We start from the raw sequence: 25,934 nt of genomic DNA on the forward strand, positions 1-25,934 counted from the left end.
ATTTGCGCGGATACCAAGCAAGATTTGACTTTCACCAAAAACATACTGGACACGCAATGGACCAATACACAACATGACTTGGGAAGCGATCATTTTATACTTGAAATAACGGTGATGGCAGGGCCACGGAAGGCAAAAGGCAGACAACTTAAACTTGTCGATTGGGACAAGTAACGGCACATCAGAGAGGAGCCTGACGAAATGATACAGAGTATTGAGGAATAGACCGAAAAATTAAAACGAGACGTGGAGGCCGCTACGCAAATGGCGCCACCGGGGGCGCAGCTAGAGTATGTTAACAATAGGCTTTTCAACATGTGGGAAGCTAAGAAAGGTTTACAACGGAGGTGTAAAAACCAAAGGCACAACGGGACACTTCATCGAAGGATAGCTATATTGAACAGGAATATACAGCAATACGCCCAGCAGTTTGCAGACAACAGTGGGAGGAAAGGTGCAATGACATGGACAACCAAATAGGAATGGCGAAAACGTGGACCATCCTTAGACAGTTGTTAAACCCGGATGGAAACAAGTTGGCAGAAAGGCACAATATTAATCGGTTAACGCAAAGATGTCAAGGTACAGAGCAAGATTTCCTGAATGAAGTTAAGAAAACATACATCTCTCAAGCGATTCCCGTTACACACCCTGAATACACAGGGCTGGCAAATGATGATTTAGACAACGAGATTGGGGAGGCTGAAGTGAGGGCCGTCTTGCAAAAAGTCAATACTACATCAGCACCTGGACCAGATGGCATAACTAACAAAACGCTTCGCAATTTGAATGACGAGTCCATAACCAGGTTAACTGAATTCATTAACAAATCATGGAAGGCAGGACAGATTCCGCAACAATGGAAGACGGCAAAAATCGTGTTAATACCCAATCCAGGCAAGCGACTGCAGGTTGTGGACTTAAGACCCATATCTCTCACATTTTGCGTGCGGAAATTCGTAGAGCGCGTGATTCTGGAGAGGACAACTACCTATCTCGAGGACCGGGATGCGCTTCCACCCACAATGATAAGGTTCAAGAGGAACCTCTCAACGCAAGACGCAATGCTACAGTTAAAACATCAGATTCTAGATAACCCGGGAACAGCGACAAAGGCCATTCTAAGGTTAGACCTCAAGAAGGCCTTTGATAATGTAACCCATGCAAAGGTGCTAAAAATGGTAAACGATCTAGATCTGGGACTACGGACTTACATTTATGTGCACGATTTCCTGACGGGAAGGAAGGCAAAGATCAAGATAGGGGACCTAGTTTTGGAGGAAATTGAGATGGGCAGTGCAGGTACGGCACAAGGCTCGTTATTATCACCTATGTTATTCAATCTGGCTCTAATTTGACTGCCAACCAAACTCCAAGCAATCGAAGGACTGAATCATACTATATATGCAGACGACATCACCCTATGGGTGAGAAGTGGTAGTGATGGTGAAATAGGAAAACGCTTCAAACAGCAGCTGAAATGGTCAAGCGGTATCTGGAGCGTACTGGGCTAGCCTGCTCTGCAGAAAAATCGGAGCTGTTGCTGTACAGATCTACTCATAGAGGTCGCAAACCAGGCAACTGCCTGCAAGATCTCGCTCATAGATAAGAAATACAGTTAAGAACAGCCGATGGAAAAACCATACCCATAGTCGACTGGATCAGGGTACTGTGTCTGCTCATCGAAGCCAAGAGCAACAATGAAGAAATCCTCATGCGACTGGATGCAACTGTAGCCCAAAAAATGAGACTCATAAAAAGGATAGCAACTAAGCACAGTGGCATGATGGAGGAAAACACAATAAGGTTGATACAGGCATTCGTGATAAGCAGAATAGTATACGTAGCGCCGTACTTAAAATGGCAAATCGCGGAAAAGATCAAGCTAGACTGTCTCATTCAAAACATAATCAAACTAGCTATAGGGCTACCGATTAGCACAAGCACCGACAAACTCTTACAGCTAGGCCTGCACAATACAATAGATGAGCTTATTGAGGCGCAGCGTACGGCGCAATACGAACGTCTCTCTAAGACACGAGCAGAAAGACATATTCTAGAGTGACTAGGCATAACATATCACACGCAACACGGCGTTAAGGTGGACATCCCAAAAAACACCAGGGAAAAAATGATGCTACCACTCTTGCCAAAAAAGATGCACCCCGAACACAATAAGGCCAGACGAGAGACAAGACCAAAACAAATACAAAAAAAGTTCGGTAATGACAAGGACGTAGTTTTAGTAGACGCTGCTCGATACAAGCGCAAACGGGGGTTTACCGCAGCCGTAATCGATAGCAACAAACGCTGTACGACATGCGCAACGATACGCACCACAAGTACCGAGACAGCGGAAGAGGTAGCCATAGCGCTCGCTGTAGCTCAGACTAACGCAACCGTGATAGTCAGTGACTCTCAAACGGCAGTGGGAAACTGCCAACGGCCGCATCTCCCCGGAGGCACTACGTATTCTCAAAGGAGGGTGTCGAACAAGCCCCAGAAGTACATATATTATATGGACACCTGCTCATGCCATCGCGGGGGACAGCAACAACGGGGCTGTACATGACGCCGCTCGGGGGCTCACCGCCCGAGCTGCCCTCTCAAGTGCCGCCGCAGCCTCCTCCAGTGATTACGGCTAGGCGGACGAGTGGGAGTGAGAGACAGAATGACCAAATACAATGAAATTACAAAACATTATAGGTTACAGAGGGGCATATGCCCGCCCCCTCACCCAAAATTAACAAAAAGACAGTCTGTCGAATGGCGGCAGTTACAAACTAGGACATATCTGAATCCTGCACTATCGCACATTATATATCCTGATATATACAAAATGGACAGGTGCGAGCGTTGCAACTCCAGAGCCACTCCGGAGCACATGTTATGGGAATGTAGAGGGATTAGTACACATAACAAGTATTCGGCCTCTGCTGACAGCCTTCGCGCGCGATGGGAAGTCGCAATGCTCATCTCCGTCCTCGAAGACCAAATGTGGGCCGTCCAGCGGGCCGAGGAAGCCGCCAAGATTCAAGGACTCCTGGCCGTAACCTAGGCGGGGCCAATCGCCCACCTCATCTACTCGCCGGACTCTGAATAAAGTTCTTTCCTCCTCCTCTACCATGGAGATGCGAATGTGCAACCTGTGGATTCTCATTCAAGACACTAACCATTGTGCCTTACCAAATTTTTTCTTTATTACTTTTGCACATCGGACAATAATAATACAGTGCATAAACAGTACATACAGACGTAACAAACAGAATGATTGAATGGTGAATAGAATTTATTTATACGAATAAGTGGCTCAAGATGTTCGAGCCACCCTGGAATCGGGTCTTTAGTTTTACACTCTTCAATAAACTTCGTGATCTTTTGGCGGAAATATACATGAATGGGCAGTGTATTGATGACGGCATGGTGGACTGTCATGTCCTTTTTCCAAATGCTGTGAAGGTCGACCAACATAACAGTATTATAAGGGGCTCCATCGTCTTCTTCATTTACCGGTAAAAACTTGATACCGTAGGTATATCGGTAAATATTTTTGGTAGTTTTTTGCAGATCGTCCCAGAAGAACAGCCCTTCCCAACAATCCAGAAAGACATGTTCGATAGTTTCAGGTTTACGACAGAGAAAGCAGTGCGTGTTCCATGGCACAAACAGTCCCCTTTCCTGCATCCACGTTTTAAATTCTAGAGTCCCTGTACGAAGCTTAAGAAAATGATTTTGAACAAGATGGGGCAGCCATTTTTTTACTCGGGCCAGTACATGTTGGCCACGTTCAGCAGGATAAAAACTCCTGTAAAGTGGCAAAGGTAAAACAATGTCGGGAAAGTCTCTATACAACGTTTTTCGTTTTACTCCCGCTAGATATTCTTTGGAGAACCATGTCAATAAAAATTGCATGCACCAACCACTTCTTTTAGATAACCATTAAGCGCCACATGCACATAGTCCGCGCATGGGGCGGATATGTAGGTGGCCCATAACTCTTCCAAGCCTCAGCTGTATAACTGGACGTAAAAATGGGTCCCTTGTGTCTCGCAGTAACATAAAACGACTAATGACCTATCTTAAAAACAAATGTGGCAGACAGACCACGGAACCGAATAAGCCGAAAAAGATTAGTGCGACTAGACCGTTCCCACACTGACCCCTATATAGATACTGTAAACACACGGTGCAGCTTCTGCACGTTTATACGCGAACAATGTAAAACCTGTATTGTGTACCAAGGTTTTGAGAGTAAGAAAAAGTTACATATGGTGGACCGCGTGAAAATCGAAAAGTCCCATCATCTAATATTATCCACATTTTCACACATTTCGGCGGCTGGCCGCTGCTAGTACGGCTTACTGTGATGATGAAATTCTAGTGGTAAAGCCAAATTATTTGCAAGCTGATTCACCTATAGGATGTTAGCAAAAACGTCGGGGGTGAAAGGGCTATCCCCATGCTAATATTTCAAGCACTTTTCTCAGTTTACTGAATTTCCACTGGCCGTACAAAACTTTTTCGCAATATGAGCTACTTCGTTAACACTGTCGCAATCTGAAAAGAAAACTGCCACATCGTCAGCATATGCAAGTAATCGCCCTTCATTTTAATGCAGTTTCAATCCACGAATGTCAGTGCTGTTCATCGGACTCACGCAGAGAAGCTCTAAAAACAAACTGAACAACTTAGGTGAAAGGGGGCAGTCCTGACGCACGGAGCGTTGCAATTCAATGTGCGTCCTCACCAACTTATTAACAATTAGTTGCGTTGTACAGTCCTTATATGCCATAGCCACTCCCTCTTTAATGAAATAGCTCACGTTTACGAAATTCAAGACACTCATCAGAACATCATGTGACACAAGATCAAAAGCTTTCTTTAAATGCAACAGAAGTATTGCCACACATATACTCAGCCACATCGCAGCATTCCAGAACAGCTCCGGCCTTATGTATACCCATTACAATTGTGCGTCCTTTGATTCCACACGTCTGGTGGGGACTTACTATTTTCTTTATTACACCCTGTGATCGCTTAACAAACATTTTCATGAAGATATTGTAATGTACAATTGTTAAGCTAATGGGGTGATACGATTTTATTAAGTGGAGTTTAGTTTTATCCTGTGTTTTGAGGATTAGAATAGTGTGTGCAGTCAGAAAGCTCGGAGGCGAAATCTTATGCTTGTAAGGTTCACTGAAAAGACTAGTCAAAATTTGAGAAAATTCGGACTTAAACGTTTTGTAAAAGACTACGTTCAACCCACCTGGTGCAGGTGACCTCCATGGGTTTAGTCATTCAATAGCTCTTTCAACTTCAAAATTTTAAATAGCCAGTTTTTACCCTACAACAAGACTTTCGGGTACTTTTGAGATAAAGGGTAAGAATTTCTAAACATTCCTATGACAACCTCCGATCGCTTAAACAGATCTCAATAGTAGTTAGAAAAAACGTTTCCTATTCCCTCATTGTCTGTGTAAACGACACCACTGTGATGTATTTCCGCTATAGTACGTTTATGGGCATACCTATTCTCTTCATCCAGCGACCATTTTGTTGTTGCTTTATCAACCAACAACTTTTCACTACGAGCTCAAATTATAGCCCCCCTATAGCGCTCAATGTAAAAACTTCCAACTTATGCATAGCCTTGCGAATATCTCCCGTGAATGTTCTTGGTGATTTCGCTTCTTCGTCCAATGATGCAGCAAAATAATGCTTTAGCAATTCTTTCTCCTACCTTTACTATCGATTAATTGTGCACGTTTTTTTCATTGCCATCGCCTTAATATACCTTTCAAAACATTCCCACTGAGCCTCAATCGTTATTTCCGTGCTTTTGTTATTTTGTTGACAAATTCTAGTAACTTCTCTTCTAAAAATGTCCTCCTCCAATACACTCTACGGCAAAAGGGTGTTAAAAGGGTGTGTAATTCGTCCTTTCGGGGACTGATGGGGCTGCCATAGCCAATAATACCTTTATGGACGAACGGCACCGGGTCTAACAGTTAGTCCGCACAGACGAGCTCAAGTAACTAACATTTAGTCCTCACATTTACACATTAGTGAGTAACCATAATTAGTGAGTTAGTCCCACAATTCACCTCGAAAGACTAACATGTAGTCCTCACATTTGCACCTTTTAGGGCAACTGTTAATCCCCACCTTTACATCTTACCGGGCAACCGTTAGTCCACACAGTGGCACCTAGCCGGACGAACGGTTGATCCACTCAAATATTTCAATCAGATGAACTTTTAGTCCCGAGTGCAAACATTGTTTTTTGTTTATTCTTCGCCAGGCCTAATACCTTTTTCGCCTGTTTTCCTGCGCAGTGAGCAGAAAATTGTGCAGAAAAGAACACACAAAAAGTAGTTAGTGACCTATGTGTAACTGCTTTCGCAGTCATGGCAACAACGAAAGACAAAAGTGAGACATCGAAATCTTTTATTTTTCTACATACACATGAAGTTTCTCCACTCATTTAAGTAAATTCATGGTGAAGTGTACAAGTCCAGTCTCGTTGTCAATTCTTGGCCACTCTTTGTGGGGCTCCTCCGACGGAACCGATAGATGACTGACATTTCAGACGCCAGGAGCACGCAGCATTCTGCCTATTGTGTTCCCATGGCTGCGCGTACAATAATATAGCAAACATAGTTAGATACCGGAGACAAAGATGAAGGTGCACGCATATGACAAGTACGCACACGTTAATATAAAAACAAGCGTTAACATATGACACACAAATAACTTTACCTTCACATCTCGCACAGTCCTTCTGAAACTGCTCTGACGGAAGAGATGGATGACAGGCATCGCAGACGCCAGCGCAAACAGTCTTCAGCACGGTGTATGCCCACAGCTGCACAATAAGTATACTTGTAAAATAGTCACGCCTGAAGAGGATGAATACAAATGCATATGAAAAATATGTGCAAGGTGAAATGAAAACATATGTGAGATATGACATGCTAATTATTTCGCCGTGATGTCACACATCGTAAGACTCCTTTCGATCACCAAAGCGCAACAGCTTAGAGCGCCGGCCGCTGCAACAACTCCGCGAACCACCGTGCCGCTAACAAGTCGGCGAGTCCTAAGCGAGCGACGTCGTTCAGCTTCAGCAAGGGAACGCCAGACCAAACATGGCGCTGCACGCGGAGTATCTGCCGCAAGCGAACTTCGAACAGGAGATCGAGCGTATGCTTGGCCACCGCCCCATACAGCGCCGAGCTGGTTTTGAGCTAGCGCCGAAGAAATCGACGGTGATGCGGCCCCTTTCCACAAACCCGAGTGACTGCAGCGCGCAAACAGGCGTCCGCCACCGTGGCCAACGGACGGCGCCGAGCTGCTTTCGACCGACCGACGGGAAAGCCAACTGTAAAGGCGACCAATTTTCAGCGAGTTCAGACGCTAGCGAAAGCCCCGCCAGCCAGTGCTGGTGCGCCTACAGTGTGCGACATACTACAACAAGCTGTTTACGAGAACCCGCAACGTGTTTTCGACGACTTCCAACACAGCGACGAGGTCTCAGCCCAATATCGTCAGCCCGGAACTCATCGCGGCGGCGAAGACAAGCGAGCACTCGATGAGCGAGCGTACGGGAGGCCGACGGCAATGGCGGCCAATTTCTATGCAGTCGCAAAGCACAGGCGAACTGCAGACGCTGAAGCTGATCTTCGCGATGCATTTCGTGCGTGCGATATACAACACGACCGAGCCCGTTGCCGGCAAACGCGATCCGTATCGCACACGTGACAAGTAGAGTAGAATAAAGATTGATAACCTACACGCTTAAGAATCATGCGCTGATTTGTGGCCTGAGTTGAACTGAAGTATATATCCGATAGGCCTGCTGCCTTTCGGCCACCATATTGGCCTTCCCAACTGTTGCTGTCGTGTGTTGGTCGTGACTATCTTGAAGCCAGAGATATACAGCGTGGCATGGTGACGTGTCGAGACTTGCTCCAGACTTCACGGGTGCAGCGAAACGCAAAAGCAGCAGCCTACGCTCATCCTAGCGTACACAAAAGCCCCACGTCGTAATTCCTAGATCGCCGAATCCAGGCGGCCGTGGTCGAGCACTTGCCCCGCCATGGTGGTATGGTGGCTAAGGTACTCAGCTACTGACCTGCAGGTCGCGGGTTCTAATCCCAGCTTGGGCGGTTGCATTTCTGATGGAGGCAGAATTGTTGTAGGCACGTGTGCTTAGATTTGGGTGCACGTTAAAGAACCCCAGGTGGTCGAAATTTCCGGAGCCCACCACTACGGCGTCTCTCATAATTATATGGTGGTTTTGGGACGTTAAACCCCACATATCAATCAATCAATGTGATCTAGCACTTCGAACGCGTCGGAACGTGAACCATCGCCAGCAAAATACGGGGAAAGACTGAGCCAGCAGAGGAGGAGAAGGACGGCTAGTCACCTTGGAAACGCTTTTTGCGCTGCCTGCAATCTCCGGGCGGTTCATTCCTTTGGGACGTGTTTGGAGACTAAGTGGTTTCTCGCGGCACGCTTCCCTCTTTGGTTAATCCTCAACGGTCTATCCGTTCATCGCGGCTCCGTTACTTCTTCTTCGAGTAATTTTGCCTTGAGTGTAGCTGCGAGTTTAACTTCAAAAGGTCCCAGGAAAACCTACAATGTCTAGCGCCACCACAGTGGATATTAAAGCTGATTATGCAGTGATCCGTAAAAAAGACTGGTTCGACTACGTATTTGTAACACATTGGTATTATAGTCACCGTTACATAAGCTCTGTCCAGATGAACGTGACGGGAATTCTGAAAGGTCGTAAAATCAATGCTTTGCCGCGTATCCAGACATTCCGCCACATCTTCCTGGCTACATTGGTCCATATTAGGGCTAAGGGCTGCCGTACTGGGATACCTGTATGGTGCACTGCTAGTCTTTTCATGTGCAGAAAGCACACAATTAAAGTTTCCCATTATTACAACCTGCCTGTCGGTATCGCAATATCTATCTAGATATTGGAAGAAATCACGTCTTCCGGATTGCACACTAGGTCTATACAGAGTAATTACGCGCCATTTAGAAGAAAAGTGCCTGAAATCACTACTGAACTCCCCGAAAAACTAGTTGTAACAGATTTAACGACCAGCCCCAGTATCTGGCGGACAAATAAAGCACAACTGGCGAGAAACCAATGGCATGACATATACAAACACTGAACCGTGAACTAAATGGCTGCATTGTGCTCCCAGTCTCTTCTTCACCTTCAACGTTGGTTTCCTGTACAGCTATAACGTCAAGATCTCGCTCTACAACTACAGGTTTTACCACTCACTTTAATCCAAGCGCCAGCGAAATTAACCTAGGCGCCAGTCAATTTAATCCAGCCACCACTCAAATTAATCCAGGTGCCATTCACTTTAATGCAAACGCTACTGAAATTAATCCAACCGCTGGCCGATTTAATCCAGACGCCAGCGAATTTAATATCGATGACATCGTGACTTCAATATCACCCAGAATTTTCGGGAATGCGTGGAGTGAATAGCTTTGGATTGAATTTAAGAGGGAAAAACCATAAATTAGTCACTAGTGACACAATGTGATTCGCGCGACTTCTTCACGCCTATCACCCGCGTAAGCACTATTCACACTTCCATCATGCATATCAAACGAAACGTCTTTGAAAGGGCAGGATCTCTATACCTAAAACTCGTCCATGCCACCGGATCACCAGGAATCAAGGGACGTCATCACCCGTATCACCCGTGCACGTAATTTACTGGCCTGCCGACATGCATACCAAACGAAACGCCTTTGAGAGAGCAATAACGTGTTACCTATGACTCGGCCAACTGACTTGATCCCTAGTGACTCAGGTGACCTCATCACGCTTATCACCCACGCACGCAATGTCTAACCTGCCATCATGTATACCTAACAAAACATCTTTGAGAGAGTAATAACTTCAACGCTGTCAATCAGCCTAGTGACGTGATCACTAGTGACTCATGTGACGTCATCACGCCTAACACCCACGCACGCGGTGTCTAAACCTGTATCATGCATATCAAACGAAACGTCTTTGAGAGAGTAATAACTTGAGTGCTGTCACTAGGCCTAGTGACGTCAGCACTAGTGACAAGCGTGACGTCATCTCACCTGACACCCACACAAGCATTCTATAACCTGCCTTTTTTAATTGAAATAGAAAATAAACGAAGTTTTTGTCACTGTTACTTGGTGACGGCTACCCCTTTCCACCTAATTGGTACAAATAAAATTATGAAAAAAACAATAGCATATATACATATATACATTCCTACATGGGTGAGAGCAAAAGTTCTCCTATATGGGCAGAACAAACACATTGACGACACGCTCACTTTTATCTTTTGTCCGCTCAGTATTTGTCACAAATCTTCATTTCTTCGAAGAATTGTTGCAGCACCTTCATTGCTTTGCCGTTTGTTTGGGATAGCCATGGACCTAGTATTTTATTCAACCCGAATGGTCGCTCTGGATCTAACCGATGCAGTTCTTGTTCTAGTCGCCTTCGGTGTGTGTCGTGTTTCGAACAGTCGAGCAAAAGAAGACAGATATCCTCTTCGTCGTGGCCGCATAAACATGCTAACGATGTTGCCCGATGAATACGAAGTAGGAAGTGTTTTGTGTAAGCAGTTCCGAGTCATAGGCGATGAATAAGTTTGTCGATACGTCTTGGGAGGTCACGGTCTAATAGGTATTCAAGATTAGGATCAACAGAATATAGGATCGATTCCTTTGTTTTGTCTGTGAACCAGGTAGACAGGCATAAATCATGTTTTGTTGTTAAAATTTTATTTACATCATATCGAGATACCGCAATGAGGCACGTTTGGATAGAATTATGACCAGTTTTTGCCAACTCATCCGCCATTTCATTTTCTTCAATTCCGCAGTGACTGGGTACCCACTGAAATGCCACTCGATGATTCGACTTCGTAGCTTCTGAGAGCTCTTTTAGTATAGCGTATACTACACGTACATCAATGTGTCTTGAAGTGGCACTTTCCACACATGCCAGTGCTGCCAGAGAGTCTGTAATTACCACCCATTTTCTTGGTGTCGTTGACAGTTTATTAAAGCTTATCGCTAGCAAATTCGCTACGAGCTCCGACGTTGTTGAAGAAGAGAGGTGGCCCAACCAACATGCATATTCTTTGTGCAATTCCGGAATTGTGAATGCTGATGTCGCTGTCTTTTTGATGACGGAGCCGTCAGTGTACACGTGAGTGTATTGTTGGTACCTGTCAAACAGATGATGTGGTGCCAACTGCTGAGCGACTACGGTTGGCACTTAATGTTTGCTGCGAAGTCCTTCTACTGACATTTCAATGGTTGTTAGCTCAAGCAGCCATGGAGGGTAGTTTTCGTCCAATGGCCAATGTGTCGACAGAGCAAGCCGGGAAAAGTACTGTTCGTACACATGGTGTATTTGCGCTCCAGCACGGTTCACGACGTTGGATATGAGCGGATGGGAAGGGTGTTGCGTGACTAGATGAAAAAGGTGCCGACATGTCTCCACATTTCTAATTACTATAAAGCTAGGTTCTCTTGCCTCTGCCAGTGTCAAAAACTTGATGTTGGCTGTGGAACCCCCAGACATATGCGTAAGCTTCGTGCTTGTAACAGCTGAAGTCGGTGTAGCGACGTCTGAGAGATGTTGTGGAGAACTGGCGCAGAGTAGAAAATTTTCTGTCAGATTAGTGCTCAACGGACGTGGAGGAGAGACGCTGATGTACCGCCCCATTATGTTGCCACGATGTGACGCATAACATTTATGATGCGGTTCACTTGATTTTCTAGATCAGCAATATGCTGACTCCATCTGAGTTGGCTATCTAAGGTAATGCCAAGGAAGCGATGCTTTCGTGCGATTTCGATTCTCTGGCCATCCACAAAAAGCTTCAAGTTTTTCACTCAATTTTTCGCGAATGGCAGAACAACAGATTTGGCATGAGAAATCTGCATGCCTCGGTCTTTGAGGTAATCAGTTATTGCGTCTAGTCCTAGTTGAAGCTGATGTTCGATCACTTCCAGTGATTTGTGAGACGTCCATATGATGCATATGTCATCTGCATACATCACTATGTTCAAGGCTTCGGCCAGTACTTTTAGAAGACCTGCCATTGCAGCATTGAAAAGAAGTGGACTTAGAACGCTTCCTTGGGGTACACCTCTGCTCATGTTGAAGCGATCACTGTCTCCGTTATTTGTTGAAATGTATATTTGTCTGTTACATTGGAAGTTGGCGATCCATTGAAGGATACGACCGTGAACCCCTATTGAGGTAAGCCCGTGCAGCACAGAAAGGTGGCTCACAGAGTTGAACGCCTTCCTAATATCTATGAATGCCGCAACAGCCATGTTTCCACAGCTCATCTCTTGTTCTATAAATGTAACGAGGTCGTAGACGCAGTCCACGGTGCATCGCCGTCGTCTGAAGCCAGCCATCTGTTCTGGAAGTGAGTTGCTAAATTCAATCCACCACTGTAATCTTCTGTCGACCACTTCTTCCCTTACTTTAGATACACAGCTAGTGAGGCTGACTGGTCGGAATGAGTCAAGCGAAAGCGGTGATTTACCGGGCTTCAGTAGTGGGACGATTCTCGCGACCTTCCAACACATTGGAACGTACGCCTTCGTCCGCATGTCGTTATATATCCGTAAAAAAACTGGCATGCCGTTGGGTCCTAGATTTTTCAGAACACTCTACGATACGTTGTCGGGACCGGTTGCCGTTCTTACGCGGGTTAGTGATAGAGCAGGACGCAACTCTAGTAGAGAATACGTGTTATCCAGTTGAGCATGTGATAAAGTGTATGCATCTTGGATTTGCTGCCCTACAGAACTAGGCAGTGCAGTAGTGTTTTGAACCAATTGCCCAGTTCTAGTCAGCATTGTGTAAAACTTATTAGAAACATCACGTTCAGATACTTGGCCAATGCTCTGAATGGGTTTCGGTGGGATAATGGATGGTTTCGAGCAGCGATTGTCTGCCAGAGTTTCAGAAGTGGAGTAAATGGGGTCAATGAGTTACAGAAGTCATGCCATTTTTTCCGACCTAATTTTTGCATGTGTCGGTTAGATTGTATGTGTGTGGCGTGACTCTTCTTATATTCGTCAAGCCTCCCAGTGCGGTGAGAGCAACGTTCTGCTTGCCTTCTAATAGCTTGTAGGCGCTCATAGTCTGCATCTACACTGGAGTGGCTTGCTGGGACAGCTGTAAACCTCGTCGTACGGGAGTAACTGGTTTTAGTGCAGTGCATAAATGTATCCAATTCATTGACTTCATCAAGTCACGTCCAGTATGTTCACGCAATAATTTCCAGTCAGTTAGCTTTAAAGTCAGTGTGGTCGTTTGCACTTGCATTATTGGGCGTTGCATAAGAACCGGGTAATGATCACTTCCTCGTGTTTTCAAGTCTGTACACCAGTTCATATCTCGTGCAATGTCAGGAGAGGCTATAGCCAAATCTAGACAGCGGGCATAACTATTACCTCATAAAAACGTTACTGATCCATCATTCAGTACAACAAGACCGTATTGATCAATTGCTTTTTCGAGTGTTTTCCCACATGAATCAGTATGAGTACTGGTCCACGTGGTATTGTGCGCATAGAAATCTCCACAGATGAGGACAGGTCTCTGGGCTTTACCCAATGAATGAACCAGAGAATATTCGGAGATGCGTGTCGATGGTTGCAAATAAACACAAATTACGGTGATGATAAGTTTCTGGGATTGAATTTTGCACCCTAAAAATTCTGGCACGTTCGAGTCAGACGAGTATAAAACAAAATAGGGTTTGTTGCGCCGTATGCATAATAGTGCCCTGCCTAAGCCTGCATTTCTTCTTGATGTATATGTGACATAGTTAGAAATCCTAAAGTCAGGGCCAACGTTGGTTTCATTTAGACACAGAATGGGGAAGCTATTCTGAGTAACCAGCTTCCTAAAGTCTGCGCTTTTGGACCTAAAGCCATTGGCATTCTACTGAAAGAAAGCTGTGTTGCAGAAACAGTTGTTCATTTGTAGAGCCATTTTACAATACAACAATTTTTGTTGTACTGCTAGAGGCTCTAGTCAAAGGACAGTGCTCACCTCTGGTAAGTCATTGGCCTGTGGAAATACACGCAGGATTGCCTTCAAAGCAAGGAAGAGCATCAACATAACCATATCCACATCACTTGTTTTCAATGCACGTTGCTGTTGTGCCTTTGGCTTTGGCGAGGTGAAAGGTGTAGACGCTTGGTTATCCTGAGTTGTTGACGGTTTCGGTGTCCTGCTGTCGCTTGTCTGCCTTTGAACGCTTGGTGATAGTTCCCTATGGTCCCTTTTGGCTGTACTTTTGTTTTTCTGAGCTGAAGCACGCTTGGCTACCGTCGCATACGACAGTGATGATGTACTCTTTTGTGATTTTGAAGTCACAGGGAGTGGATGCACAGTTTCAGGATTTGGTGCCCCGCCGCGGTGGTCTAGTGGCTAAGGCACTCGGCTGCTGACCCGCAGGGCGCGGGTACGAATCCCGGCTGCGGCGGCTGCATTTTCGATGGAGGCGGAAATGTTGTAGGCCCGTGTGCTCAGATTTGGGTGCACGTTAAAGAACCCCAGGTGGTCTAAATTTCCGGAGCCCTCCACTACGGCGTCTATCATAATCATATAGTGGTTTTGGGACGTTAAACCCCACATATCAATCAAGTTTCAGGATTCGGACAAGGCGATCCTTTTTAGAGCTCTTCCAAGCAAAATTTCTTGTCGCTTTAGTCGAGTAACTGCCTGGTGTTTCGGACAACCAGCATTAGACGCTACCTGGTCGCCATTGCAATTGGCACGTTTGGAATAATTCCTAGATGTACATTCTTTGTAATCATAAGCTCCTGCACAGATTTTGCAGTGAAGTTGTCCATGGCACGATTTGGCAACATATACATATCGTTGACAGTTGTAACATCGTGTAGCGGGCTGTAGGTACTCTTCCACCGGATGGCTTGTGAAGCCTAGGAGAATATGAAGCGGCAGTGGCTCTTGTCGGGGGAGAACTTAAGAATTACACTGCCGAGTAAATGTGGCTCTACTGAACCATCTTCACGACGGAGCCATTTAGTCTGTCTCCTGACAGAGATTACACCGCTATCTCTTAAATATTCAAGCAGTTGATCTTCCCTGTATTGCACTGGTACTTGTCTATTCTTTCCTAGGTTCCTCACATACGACTGTGGTATATATGGTGCCACTTCAGGATAAGCAACATGTGTTAACTCAAGAAGTCTGGAGGATGCAGTAACTGTAGAGACACTTACGGAGAAGTTGCCATCTCTGCTTACACGGAACGACTTCACTTTCTCTTTAGCAGCAGATACAACTTCACTGGCCAGTTTGTTCGGATTGACTTTCCAGAACGAGGCGCTAGGGTCTGTCAGCTTGAAAATTACAGGTATCCCCGCTGGTCGGGCTTTCTTGTACGTGACTGTTGTGAAAGGCCTGTCTTCTGCTTCTACATTACAGTACATTTCCGTGGAGTCGATGATGGTTGCATCGCTGTAATCCTCTTGATTATCAGTTCGCGCCTTCTTCGAAGTAACACACTCGTCGTCGGCGTTAGGTGTCGTCGAGGAGCTGTCACCGTCCTCGTCGGGTCCGCGAAACATGAGGTTATCTTGCTGTACGGACGCATTTATCACTTTGTCGTCATCTGATGGGGGCCGAGAAGAATGGTTGCCGCCAGTAGCCGAAGCTTTCGGACGTCGTGGCAGCCTAACATGAGCTTTCGGTGCCTTGGAGACGTGGCGCCTGGTGCACCGCGAAGGTGGTGGCCGAATCTTGGCATTAAGATGCAGAAGATGAGTAAGAAAACTTACAAAATTGGCGAAAAAACAGCAGTGCTAGTAAACTCACGCCCAGTGATTCATCACTTCCTGCGTTCATGCATATCAAATAATTTTCGCAGCGGGGAAGGAATTGGACTTGCAAAGTGTACATAAACTGAGTGATGAAGGTTTCGAGCTCACATCCTCGAACCATGCTTTCGCAGCTTCTAATGATCAAATTAAAAATTTTAGGGATACAAAGCTTTTTATTGGGCAGGCAACATTTTCCACTGAGTAAAAATCTTAGGTGACCTAGTGAAGCAGCACATATAAATGACAAATGAAATAAAAACTACATAACTATTGTTTTTTTTATCTGCACTCTACTTCTCCTGATGACTCTCCACAGTTTCGCAATCATTCGTCATCTTCCTGCCGCTGCACAGAAGCACCTTCTGCTCCCTACGCATCCGAGCGGACGTTGAATAGAGGCTGAGCATATGACGCGATATAAATGTTACACATGTGTAGAGGCTAGTCGACCTTCTTTTTGGCTAAATTGCCTTCTAGGCTTGACAGTCCTAAACGTAACTTATGAAAGAAAGTGTAGTGTGCACTCCACAGTGTCCCGAAATCTAAATTTGCCGGGTAACACGAATACTGGGCTTCAGCGGTACTTGAAAGCAAAATTTCGGGTTAAATTGCGTTTATATAGGCATCGATGTTCAAAACAGGCATTTACAGGCTCTTATACGAATGGAGGCAGCAACGCCCAAAATAGGCCTATATAGGCACTATAAAAACACTATAAAAGCTCTCCTTGCCCTCTAACTTGTGCTCATGTGTCAAAATGACACGACAGGAACGCAAGAAACGAAACAGGCATTTCCATATAATCCGGCTTCTAGTCATAACAGTGTATATCCGTAATCACGCATAAGACGCACGGTCTGCCTATTCCAAAACTTGCTACAAAAAGATTTGTCTACCACTCCTTCGGCTCAACTAATGTTTCATCTGGTTATCCTGTGAAACAAATCCGTTGTATTAGAGGTCAGTCCCCATACTTGAGATACATACTATTGCTATTTGCAAGTGACCATTTGCTGATGCGCCATTCAAAGCTGTGCCTGGCTCGTGCTTTCCTTTCTTTATTCTACGCCATGCCGTTTTTTATAGGTTAGTGTGCTTGGAATAAGCGTGCCTGTTTGGTGTAGAACGCCTGTCCGTTCACAGTAGTGTGGCCTGGCTGCCCGCTTTCAAGGCATACATCGAAACACGAGAAGCAACAAAAAAGCCTCCTACATCTTCTCACACGACAAGCTGGAGTAAATGCGTCGCAGAGTGTTCAGGGTATCGGTTGAATGTTGCGTAATTGAGTGTGGTTTGAAAATTGCTTAATTGGCATACCACCCTCATTATTCCTATTTATTGAATGAAGGAGAAGCGTTGCCCTCAACGAGTGGTGGGACGCTGATGTTGGGTTGTGCCTCACTGCTGCTTGAAGGTACTGTTGCTTCCATAGCATCGACTCGAGTCAAGAAAAGCGTAAAGTCAAACGAAAGCGATGTAAAGACGCCGTTGACTGAATTTGAAACGCGCGATCTGGTGCCTATATACCGGTTAGTCGGAGAACGGCTGTGCAGCGCGAGCAGTCAGTTTTTTACTAGTAGACGCTGTCTGCAACGGCCTTCAAGTTAATGTTCTCTCAATGACGTTTCGTTCGATATTCATGAAGACACGTTAGAGAGTGCTTGCGTGAGTGTTAGTCGTGATGAATTCACGTAAGTCACTAGTGATCAAGTCAGTTGGCCGAGTCATAAGTATGGTGTTATTGCTCTCTCACAGACTTTTCATTTAATATGCATGAAGACAGGTTAGGACAGCGGGTGCGTGTGTGATAGGCCTGATGACGTCACACGAGTCACTAGTAATAACGTAGCCAGGCCTAGTGAGAAAATTCGAGTCATTACTCTCTCAAAGGCGCTTCTTTTGATATGCATGAAGGCAGGCTACAGAGTGCTTGCGTTGGTTTCAGGCGTGATGACGTCACGCGACTCACTATTGATCACGTCACAAGGCCGAGTGACAGCTTTCAAGTTATTACCCTCTCAAAGACGTTTTGTTTGATATGCATGAAGGCAAATTAGAGAGTGCTTGCGTGAGTCTTAGGTGAGATGACGTCACGCTAGTCGCTAGTGATGACGTCGCTAAGCCTAGTGATAGTGTTCGAATTATTACTCTCTTAAAGACGTTTCGTTTCATATGCATGAAGACAGTTTAAGACACCGCGTGCGTGTGTGATAGGCGTATTGACGTCACTTGATTCACTAGTGATGACGTCACTAGGCGTAGTGACAGCGTTCAAGTTATTACCCTCTCAAAGACGTTTTGTTTGATATGCATGAAAGCATATTATAAAGTGCTTGCGTGAGCCCCGTCGCGGTGGTCTAGTGGCTAAGGTACTCGGCTGCTGACCCGCAGGTCGCGGGTTCGATTCCCGGCTGCGGCGGCTGCATTTCCGATGGAGGCGGAAATGTTGTAGGCCCGTGTGCTCAGATTTGGGTGCACGTTAAAGAACCCCAGGTGGTCGAAATTTCCGGAGCCCTCCACTACGGCGTCTCTCAAAATCATATAGTGGTTTTGGGACGTTAAACCCTACATATCAATCAAATCAAAGTGCTTGCGTGAGTCTTAGGCGAGATGACGTCACGCTAGTCACTAGTGATGACGTCACTGGACCTAGTGACAGCAGTTGAGTTATTACTCTCTCAAAGACGTTTCGTTTCGTATGCATGAAGACAGGTTTGGACACCGCGGGCGTGTGTGATAGGCGTGATGACGTCACGTGAATCAATGGTGATGACGCCATTAGGCTCAGTGACAGCATTCAAGTTATTACCCTCTCAAAGACGTTTTGTTTGATATGCATGAAAACACATTAGAGAGTGCTTGCGTGAGTCTTAGGCGAGATCACGTCACGCAAGTCACTAGTGATGACGTCACCTGGCCTTGTGACAGCGTTCAAGTTATACCTCTCTCAAAGATGTTTCGTTTGATATATATATATATATATATATATATATATATATATATATATATATATATGAAGTCAGTTTAGACAGTGCGTGCGTGGGTGTCAGGCATGATGACGTCACACGAGTCACTAGTGATCACGTCACTAGGCCGATTGACAGCGTTCAAGTTATTACCCCCTCAAAGACATTTCGTTTAGTATACATGATGACAGGTTAGACATTGCGTGCGTGGGTGATAGGCGTGATGACGTCACCTAAGTGACTAGTGATCAAGTCAGTTGGCCGAGTCTTAGGCAACACGTTATTGCTCTCTCAAAGACGTTTCGTTTGGTATGCACATCGGCAGGCTAGTAAATTACGTGCGCGGGTGATATGGGTGACGACGTACCCTGAGTCACTGGTGATCCTGTGGCTTGGCCGAGTTTTAGGTATCAAGCTCCTGCCCTTTCAAAGACGTTTCATTTGATATGCATGACAGAAGGTTAAGACAGTGCGTGCGTGGGTGGTCTGCGTGAGGACGTCACCGAGTCACTCATGATGAGATCATTGGCCTGGTTAGTAGGTATCAAGTTATTACTGTGTGGACGGCGTTTCCTTTGATATGCATGTGGAAGGTGTGAATAGTGCTTACGCGGGTGATAGGCGTGAAGAATTCGCGCGTCACATTGTGTCACTAGTGACTAATTTATGGTTTTCCCTCTTAAGTTCACTCCAAAGCTATTCACTCCACGCATTCCCGAAAATTCTGGGTCGTTTTGAAGACACGATGTCATCAGGATTAAATTCGCTGGCGTCTGCATTAAATCGGCTGGCGGTTGGATTAATTTCAGCGGCATTGGATTAAAATGAATGGCACCTGAATTAATTTGAGTTGTGGCTGGATTAATTTGGCTTATGCTTGAATTAAATTGAGCGAAAAAACCTGTAGTCAATAAGGTTCATTATATTTCTCTCTGCCAGCGAGACCCACCCGTTGTGAAGCAAAAGAAAAAAAAATTGGCAACATATCCACGGAGTGAATGATGGAGAGTGGGGCGAAGCATTCGTTGGTCCATTCGTTCTTGCTTCCTTCCGTCTGTGCGACCGTCCATGCGTCTATCCGCCCGTCCGTGCGTGCGTCCGTTTCTGCGTTCGTCCATGCATCCGCCCCTGCGTCCGTTCATGCGTCCATTCATGCATCTGTCTGTGTGTCCGTTCGTCCATCTATTCAACACTCCAAGTACCACCATCTCGCATCTTTTCATCATATATTCCCCATATAGGAACACCGCCATCCAGCGGACATTCCAAGGACTAAACGAGAGGTGGCACTCGCACACTTTCTAACAGCTTGCGCTTCGGGTCTACTTCCCACCTTTAACCACCTCGAGTTCATGGTATATACTAGTTCACTGTATGCATGGCACTGCGGCCCAACAGTCGCTAAACCTTTCTAAAACCAAGGAGGTTACGCCCAGCGAGTATTACGTAGCAACCTTTTCCTGGCAAATAGAGCTCAATGTACATGCCAATGGCTGCATGGGAAATGAGAGACAGGATAATTCGGCTTTTACTTTCTTACGGCCTGCACTTCGTACCTACTTCCCACCTTTAACTACCTCGAGCTCATACATGGTATATACTAGTTCATTGTATTCATGGCACTGCGGCTCAAGGCTCGCTAAACCTTTTTAAAACTAAGGTGGTTACACCCAGTGGGTATAACGCAGCAACCCTTACCCTTCAGATAGTGCTCAATGTACATGCAATGGCTGCTAGTGGGTATTGCAGCGTGCACGTTAACTAAAAGCCGAATGCTCCTGTCTCTCATACCCCATTATCAACTATTGGCATGTACATTGAGCACTAATTTTGTTGTTCAACAACGCACAGAAGGATTCTCTCACTGGCACCACCTTGGAGGTCAAAATGTGTGCAGGTCAAATCGTAAGACTGGTTACATACTACGCGGGACGAACGGGTGCCGCTATAAGGAGCTTCGTCCCTAAAAAGCTTTCCATACCCATGGTATGCGGTCGACTGAGAATGGGAGCATGATGCTCACCTTCACCGCTCAGTGCCACTGAGCCTGCCAGCCGCACGTCTCGTTCCCCGTCCGTAGGCGCGCTCTCGATGCGACGAAGGCAACGACGCTGCTTCACGCCTGTTCGGCTGTATAGTTGGCCGTGGGCGCAACGCCGATCGACGCGGTGGTAATGCTTTAGATGATGGCCCTTCGTCACCAGCGTCTCCTGCAACGCCGATCTCTACGACGTCCTTCATGTCCATTTGCTTGTTGTGCAGCTGGAAGCTTCCATCAACAATTCATCCACTTGCAAATTCTCTCCAGTCACGTCCTCCATTACCTTACTTGATTCTGATGTCGGCGTCACTGTCACTGGCGCTGAGGTTTCCGCAATGTCCATTAACATACGTTCTTTTTCTGCTTCGGAAGTAAGGGAGACGCTAGCCGCGCGTGCCTCCGAGTCTTCTGTGCTTGCAGGCCTCGGCGTGCTGCCAGTGACGCCCTAGGCATCGACCTCGTTCATCATGAGCTCCGCAGTGTCTTCACTCGCTGTTATCCCAGCAGGTGCGGTAACACTTGCGTTCGCTCGAGCGCAGACTGCGTCTTCGTGACCGTAGCGTCGCCACTGTCCGCACCACAGTACGCGACAATCTCGCGAATATGGCCAGTATTACCACATCACAGGCACAGTGGAGCTCTACCCGGGACGACCACGAGGGCTTGTTCACCAGCAACTCGCCATTGATGGGCAATATCCTCGATGGTGATGCCACTTTTAAGCTTCAGAGTAACAGTTCTCGTCGGTGACCCCTTATCCGTGACGCCATTCACACGCCTTCGCTCACGAGTGATGTCTGTGACACGGCCGTAGGGAACAAACGCCAGCCTCACGTCTTCGTCGGCTGTGTTGCACAAAAGCCAGTGGACTTTGATGCAGAGATCCTTACTCGCCGGATCAATTAGGGCACAACGTCGACCTTTCACTTTTACGACACTGCTTGCAAGAAGTCTTTTGGTCCCTTCGTCACCTTCTGAAGTTTACTGCCCAAACGTGGTTCATCTAGTAGGCACCCAAGGCGACCACTTCAGGGAGCACATGCAGGTGGTCTAACGTGTCTCTGAAGTCTTCCACTCGAAAGGCCTCCCTCGTACATCACCATGCACGAAACCCGTGTTTAAAACAGAACGTTCACTGTGCATATTGGGCAGAATCAAACGGTACTCGTCATTTCTCATTGCAGCATTCCTGTTACCGCGGCCCGACTCGACCATTTCAACTGCTCCGACTGAGCATGACATGCTGCGTCTGAAGCATCCGTGTCCAGAAACAGAGTGTCTCGCCATATCAACAAGGCGAAACTTGCGAGTCAAATAGCTAGTTTACATACGAACTGAAGGTTCAACTTCAGTTTCATTCGTTGCGTACTCGACGTAGACGAGATCTGCACCTGCAACTAAAATTTGCTCATTTCCTAAACACAAGCGATTTCAGCCTGTAACCATTTCTACAGTGATAATGGCACCGACGCTAAGCTTTTGTTACAATGCAAAACCGCAAGAAAAAAAAACAAGTTGACTAAGGAGTAGGTACAGTTTACTACCGGTGGGGTCGGCCAGGTTTAATGTCCGCTTCTCGCTCATTTCAAAGAGCGACATATGCTCAGGCTGAGCACATGATGCCATATCAGTATTATATCATCTGCATACATCACAGTGGCCCACCATAATAAGCACAACCCACTGACTGCTTAGTGCTACCCAGCATTATCACGACTGCGGGCGAAGCCTCCCATGATTGCTTACTATCTAGCCTCTACTTCTCACCATCAGTTCCACTTTGCCCATCTTCTGTACACCATGCCACCCAGTATATCCCGGCATATCCATCATGATTTCCTTTACTTCCCACCATATAAACCATAATTACGTCCCGCCATATCAACCATATCCACCCACTATTACTTCCACTTCGCCCACTATGGTCTCCAGTATCCACCGTGGTAGTTTTTCCGATAGGGCTGTGGCGCCATTTCAGTAATATCATTTCCTACCAATTTGCCAAGTTGTCGGCTCTTTTAAAGTCTTTAGGTCCTAAATCGCCAGGATGAATTCTGTGGGATAAGATTTGCACATGTTGAAATTTCAACTGCCGTAGCCGCGTTTCTATGAAGGTGATATGCTAAGATTGTGCAATCAGGTTTATGTGCTCATAAAAACAGGCTCAAGTGGTCAAACTTCCCGGAGCTTTGCACTATCACTGCTCAGTCGGTCATACCGTAGTTTTGTCCGTAAAAGCCCAACAATTGCTAAGTGCTAGATTCGTTGATTAGTCATAACACCAGCCATTGTCACCAAGTATGATAAGCAGAGATGATTAGGTTCTCCGGGATGCTGGTGTCAGTATGACTCTTGAAAAAATGTTTTTCACAATAAAACCCACATGTGTATGCAAATCAAGTGCTTTACTGGACTACGCGCTCATTTTTCTCTAAATAAAGTTAAGTTTCATGACCTACAGAAAGCTGCGGGAGCACTTTGTGGCTCCACATCAGCGCCCCTCGCCGAAGCCAGTAAGTACACTACAAGCATCTACAGTCTGGTCCGTCAAGGTGTGCCCCCACTTGGCAACAATGAACAGATCATGCACTCACAGTCGGATATTCAATCATTTTAAGCGAAAGCTATAAAGATGGCGTGTTTCGTACAATCGAAGAAAAGCTTGAAAGTGGTGGTCAGAATGGCTGACTATTGTAAGAGCTAGACAGAGTGGTGGTGAACTGTTGTTGGGGTTTATAATAGACGATGATAATATCAGTGTAAAGTATTGGCTGACGATGGTGACCTCATTGGTAGATGGCTTGATCAACAATAACGCTAAACGACAGCTTACGGCTCTTCGCTACATTTCCACCTCATTTAAAAGCGGTAGCCAGCCGGGAATAAAACCCGTGCTTCCAACTTTGCGATGTGACACATCACACGGTGAGCAGTCGCTGTGGGTGGCGGGAAGCATGTTTAATTAGCGTATGTACTGACACATTGCGTGCTCTTTCTTGTGGGAGAGTGCCGCAGTATCAGCTGCGTCACATAACATAATTTTCGCCTTTTTATTGTGCCTTTTTGCAGGTGGGCATAGTCAGCTGGGGTCAAGGGGCCTGCAAGAAGAACAAGTTCTCATATTACACGGATGTGTCTTTCTACATCCACTGGATACAGAGCCAGATCGTGAATGCGAATAAAGGTGCCGCCGTCGTGGAACCTAAGTAAGCCGCTTCTACACCCGCGGCACTGATGTGAAAGGCGGCGCCAGCTTGACAGTGAATTGCCACCTACAATTCTTGTGAATTTTTTTGTATGAGGAATCGATGCGATACAAGAACAATCTAACATATGTCACTGGGAATATGTTGTATGACGTCCCCATTGGTTAATAAATATTACCATTGCTTTGCTTCGCCTCGTCGCTTTTGGCATACCAGCAGCGAACTTTAAACGGGCCCTAAAACGGTTTTGACGATGTTTTAAAACACGTTGGGCCAGTACACCGAGTACCAAGGGTAATCTAGAGACCAATTTGAGCACTCTGCATAAATTGTTTAATCTTTATTACAACACTTCAAAGCTGCGAATCTCTCCAGATCACTGCGACTCGGGCAAACGTGTTTTCAACCGCCCATAAACCAAGCGACACACTCTGCCCAACTGACGTCATCGTTTCCACTGATTGGCTGTGGAACGCGCAGCACAGACTACCGGTATCGAATCGTCGCGGGATTTACGCGTAAGCAGTCTCATGCCACATCGTTACGCAGGCACTGTAAAGCCGGAGCTTAGCACCGAGTGTTCGAAGGAAGACTTTGGGAAGTTGAAGCGGAAAGACGGAGTAAAGGCGGAGGGTACTTTTTTAGTACTCGTAGCTTCGGTAATGGGCGTTTTGATTGAACTCTGGTGCCAATGTTGTGCTACAGTATTGGTCTAATGAAAAACGGAATCTGAGGAAACCATTTCAGGGACGCTTTAGTGCTCATATCTATTATATTTGGACATGCTGACACGTGACTACATTTGAATCCCATTAGAATGGCAGTGAAACGAGTGGATGAAGCTGGAATGGAGTGAAGTTGCTGAGTTTTGAAAAAAATGTCTTAATAAGCTTGAGCACTAACAAAATGTAGGACGCCCGAGGTTTTCCTTCAGGAGTAAATTTCGATAACTCATGAGCCTGCTGCGCATCGCCTTCTGAACCGGCTTCGCTCCTCAGTGCATGCCTTAACTGTGCTGTGTAGAAACAAATGACTGTGCTCGTAACACTGCCCACTTCAAAGTATCATCGAATGCTTTCTGAAAGCACCGTTGGGCGCCCCCTACGCCACAATTTCTTTCACAAATGAGCGAAGAGCCCACTACTTGTGTGATTGTGTGCATCGCGGAACTCACATGTCGTCTCCAAGCTGTCGCGCTGGTCTGTAGCAGCAGTGTTCTTAGTGCCGTTTTGGGACCTCTTGCACGTTCCTAGGTGCCTTTAGCACGTATAACGCAGCAAGTGGTCTGTATTGAAGGCATGCGTCTTACATTTCAGGGGGTGCTAAAATCCTTGATGGCAGTTGGCTTTGGAATCTGGCCACAGGCAACTTCATAAGGGGAAGTTGCAATATATAAACCTGGAAAGCCACGTTAATCGCCTACGCGGATGATGTAGCGGTTCCCTGCGGCTGTAGGTGGTAATGGACAAACGTGATCAACCCCGATGGTGTTGAAAATAATTTGAGAAAATGAAAAAAGTATTAAAATAGTTCAGGTTGGCCTTCCAAGCGACTCTTTCCTTCTGACACACTTCGCAGCTTGCGGCTTACGAATAAACGCTATTCTTCATTTTCGGCCAACACAAGCGTTTTTGAATCTTCCACAGAGTAAGCGTGCTGGCCTACCTGTCTGCCAGCTAGAGTCCCATGGATGACATGCAGGACTTCATATCGCTTGGTTAATGGAATCATTAAAAGCAGGCGTTTTTTGGTTGCTATTCCAGTGATGTCAGTACAACGTTTCCCGCAGAGAATAAA

At 46.1% G+C, this 25,934-nt stretch overlaps 1 protein-coding gene across 12 annotated transcripts in view; it reads left to right on the plus strand.

Annotated features, from left to right (window-relative positions):
- Window positions 1-24,326, plus strand: part of LOC119173521 (complement factor B) — a 1,265,978-nt gene extending 1,241,652 nt beyond the window's left edge. For all 12 annotated transcript variants that reach the window (XM_037424323.2, XM_075896490.1, XM_037424324.2 and 9 more), the window contains one exon: window positions 24,001-24,326. In XM_037424323.2, coding sequence (XP_037280220.2) covers window positions 24,001-24,141 — 141 coding nt within the window. In that variant the 3' untranslated portion in view covers window positions 24,142-24,326. The remainder of the gene's footprint in view (window positions 1-24,000) is intronic.
- Window positions 24,327-25,934: the final 1,608 nt, after the last annotated feature.

The sequence above is a fragment of the Rhipicephalus microplus genome, chromosome 5, assembly GCF_043290135.1.
Source record: "Rhipicephalus microplus isolate Deutch F79 chromosome 5, USDA_Rmic, whole genome shotgun sequence".
Taxonomy (NCBI): domain Eukaryota; kingdom Metazoa; phylum Arthropoda; class Arachnida; order Ixodida; family Ixodidae; genus Rhipicephalus; species Rhipicephalus microplus.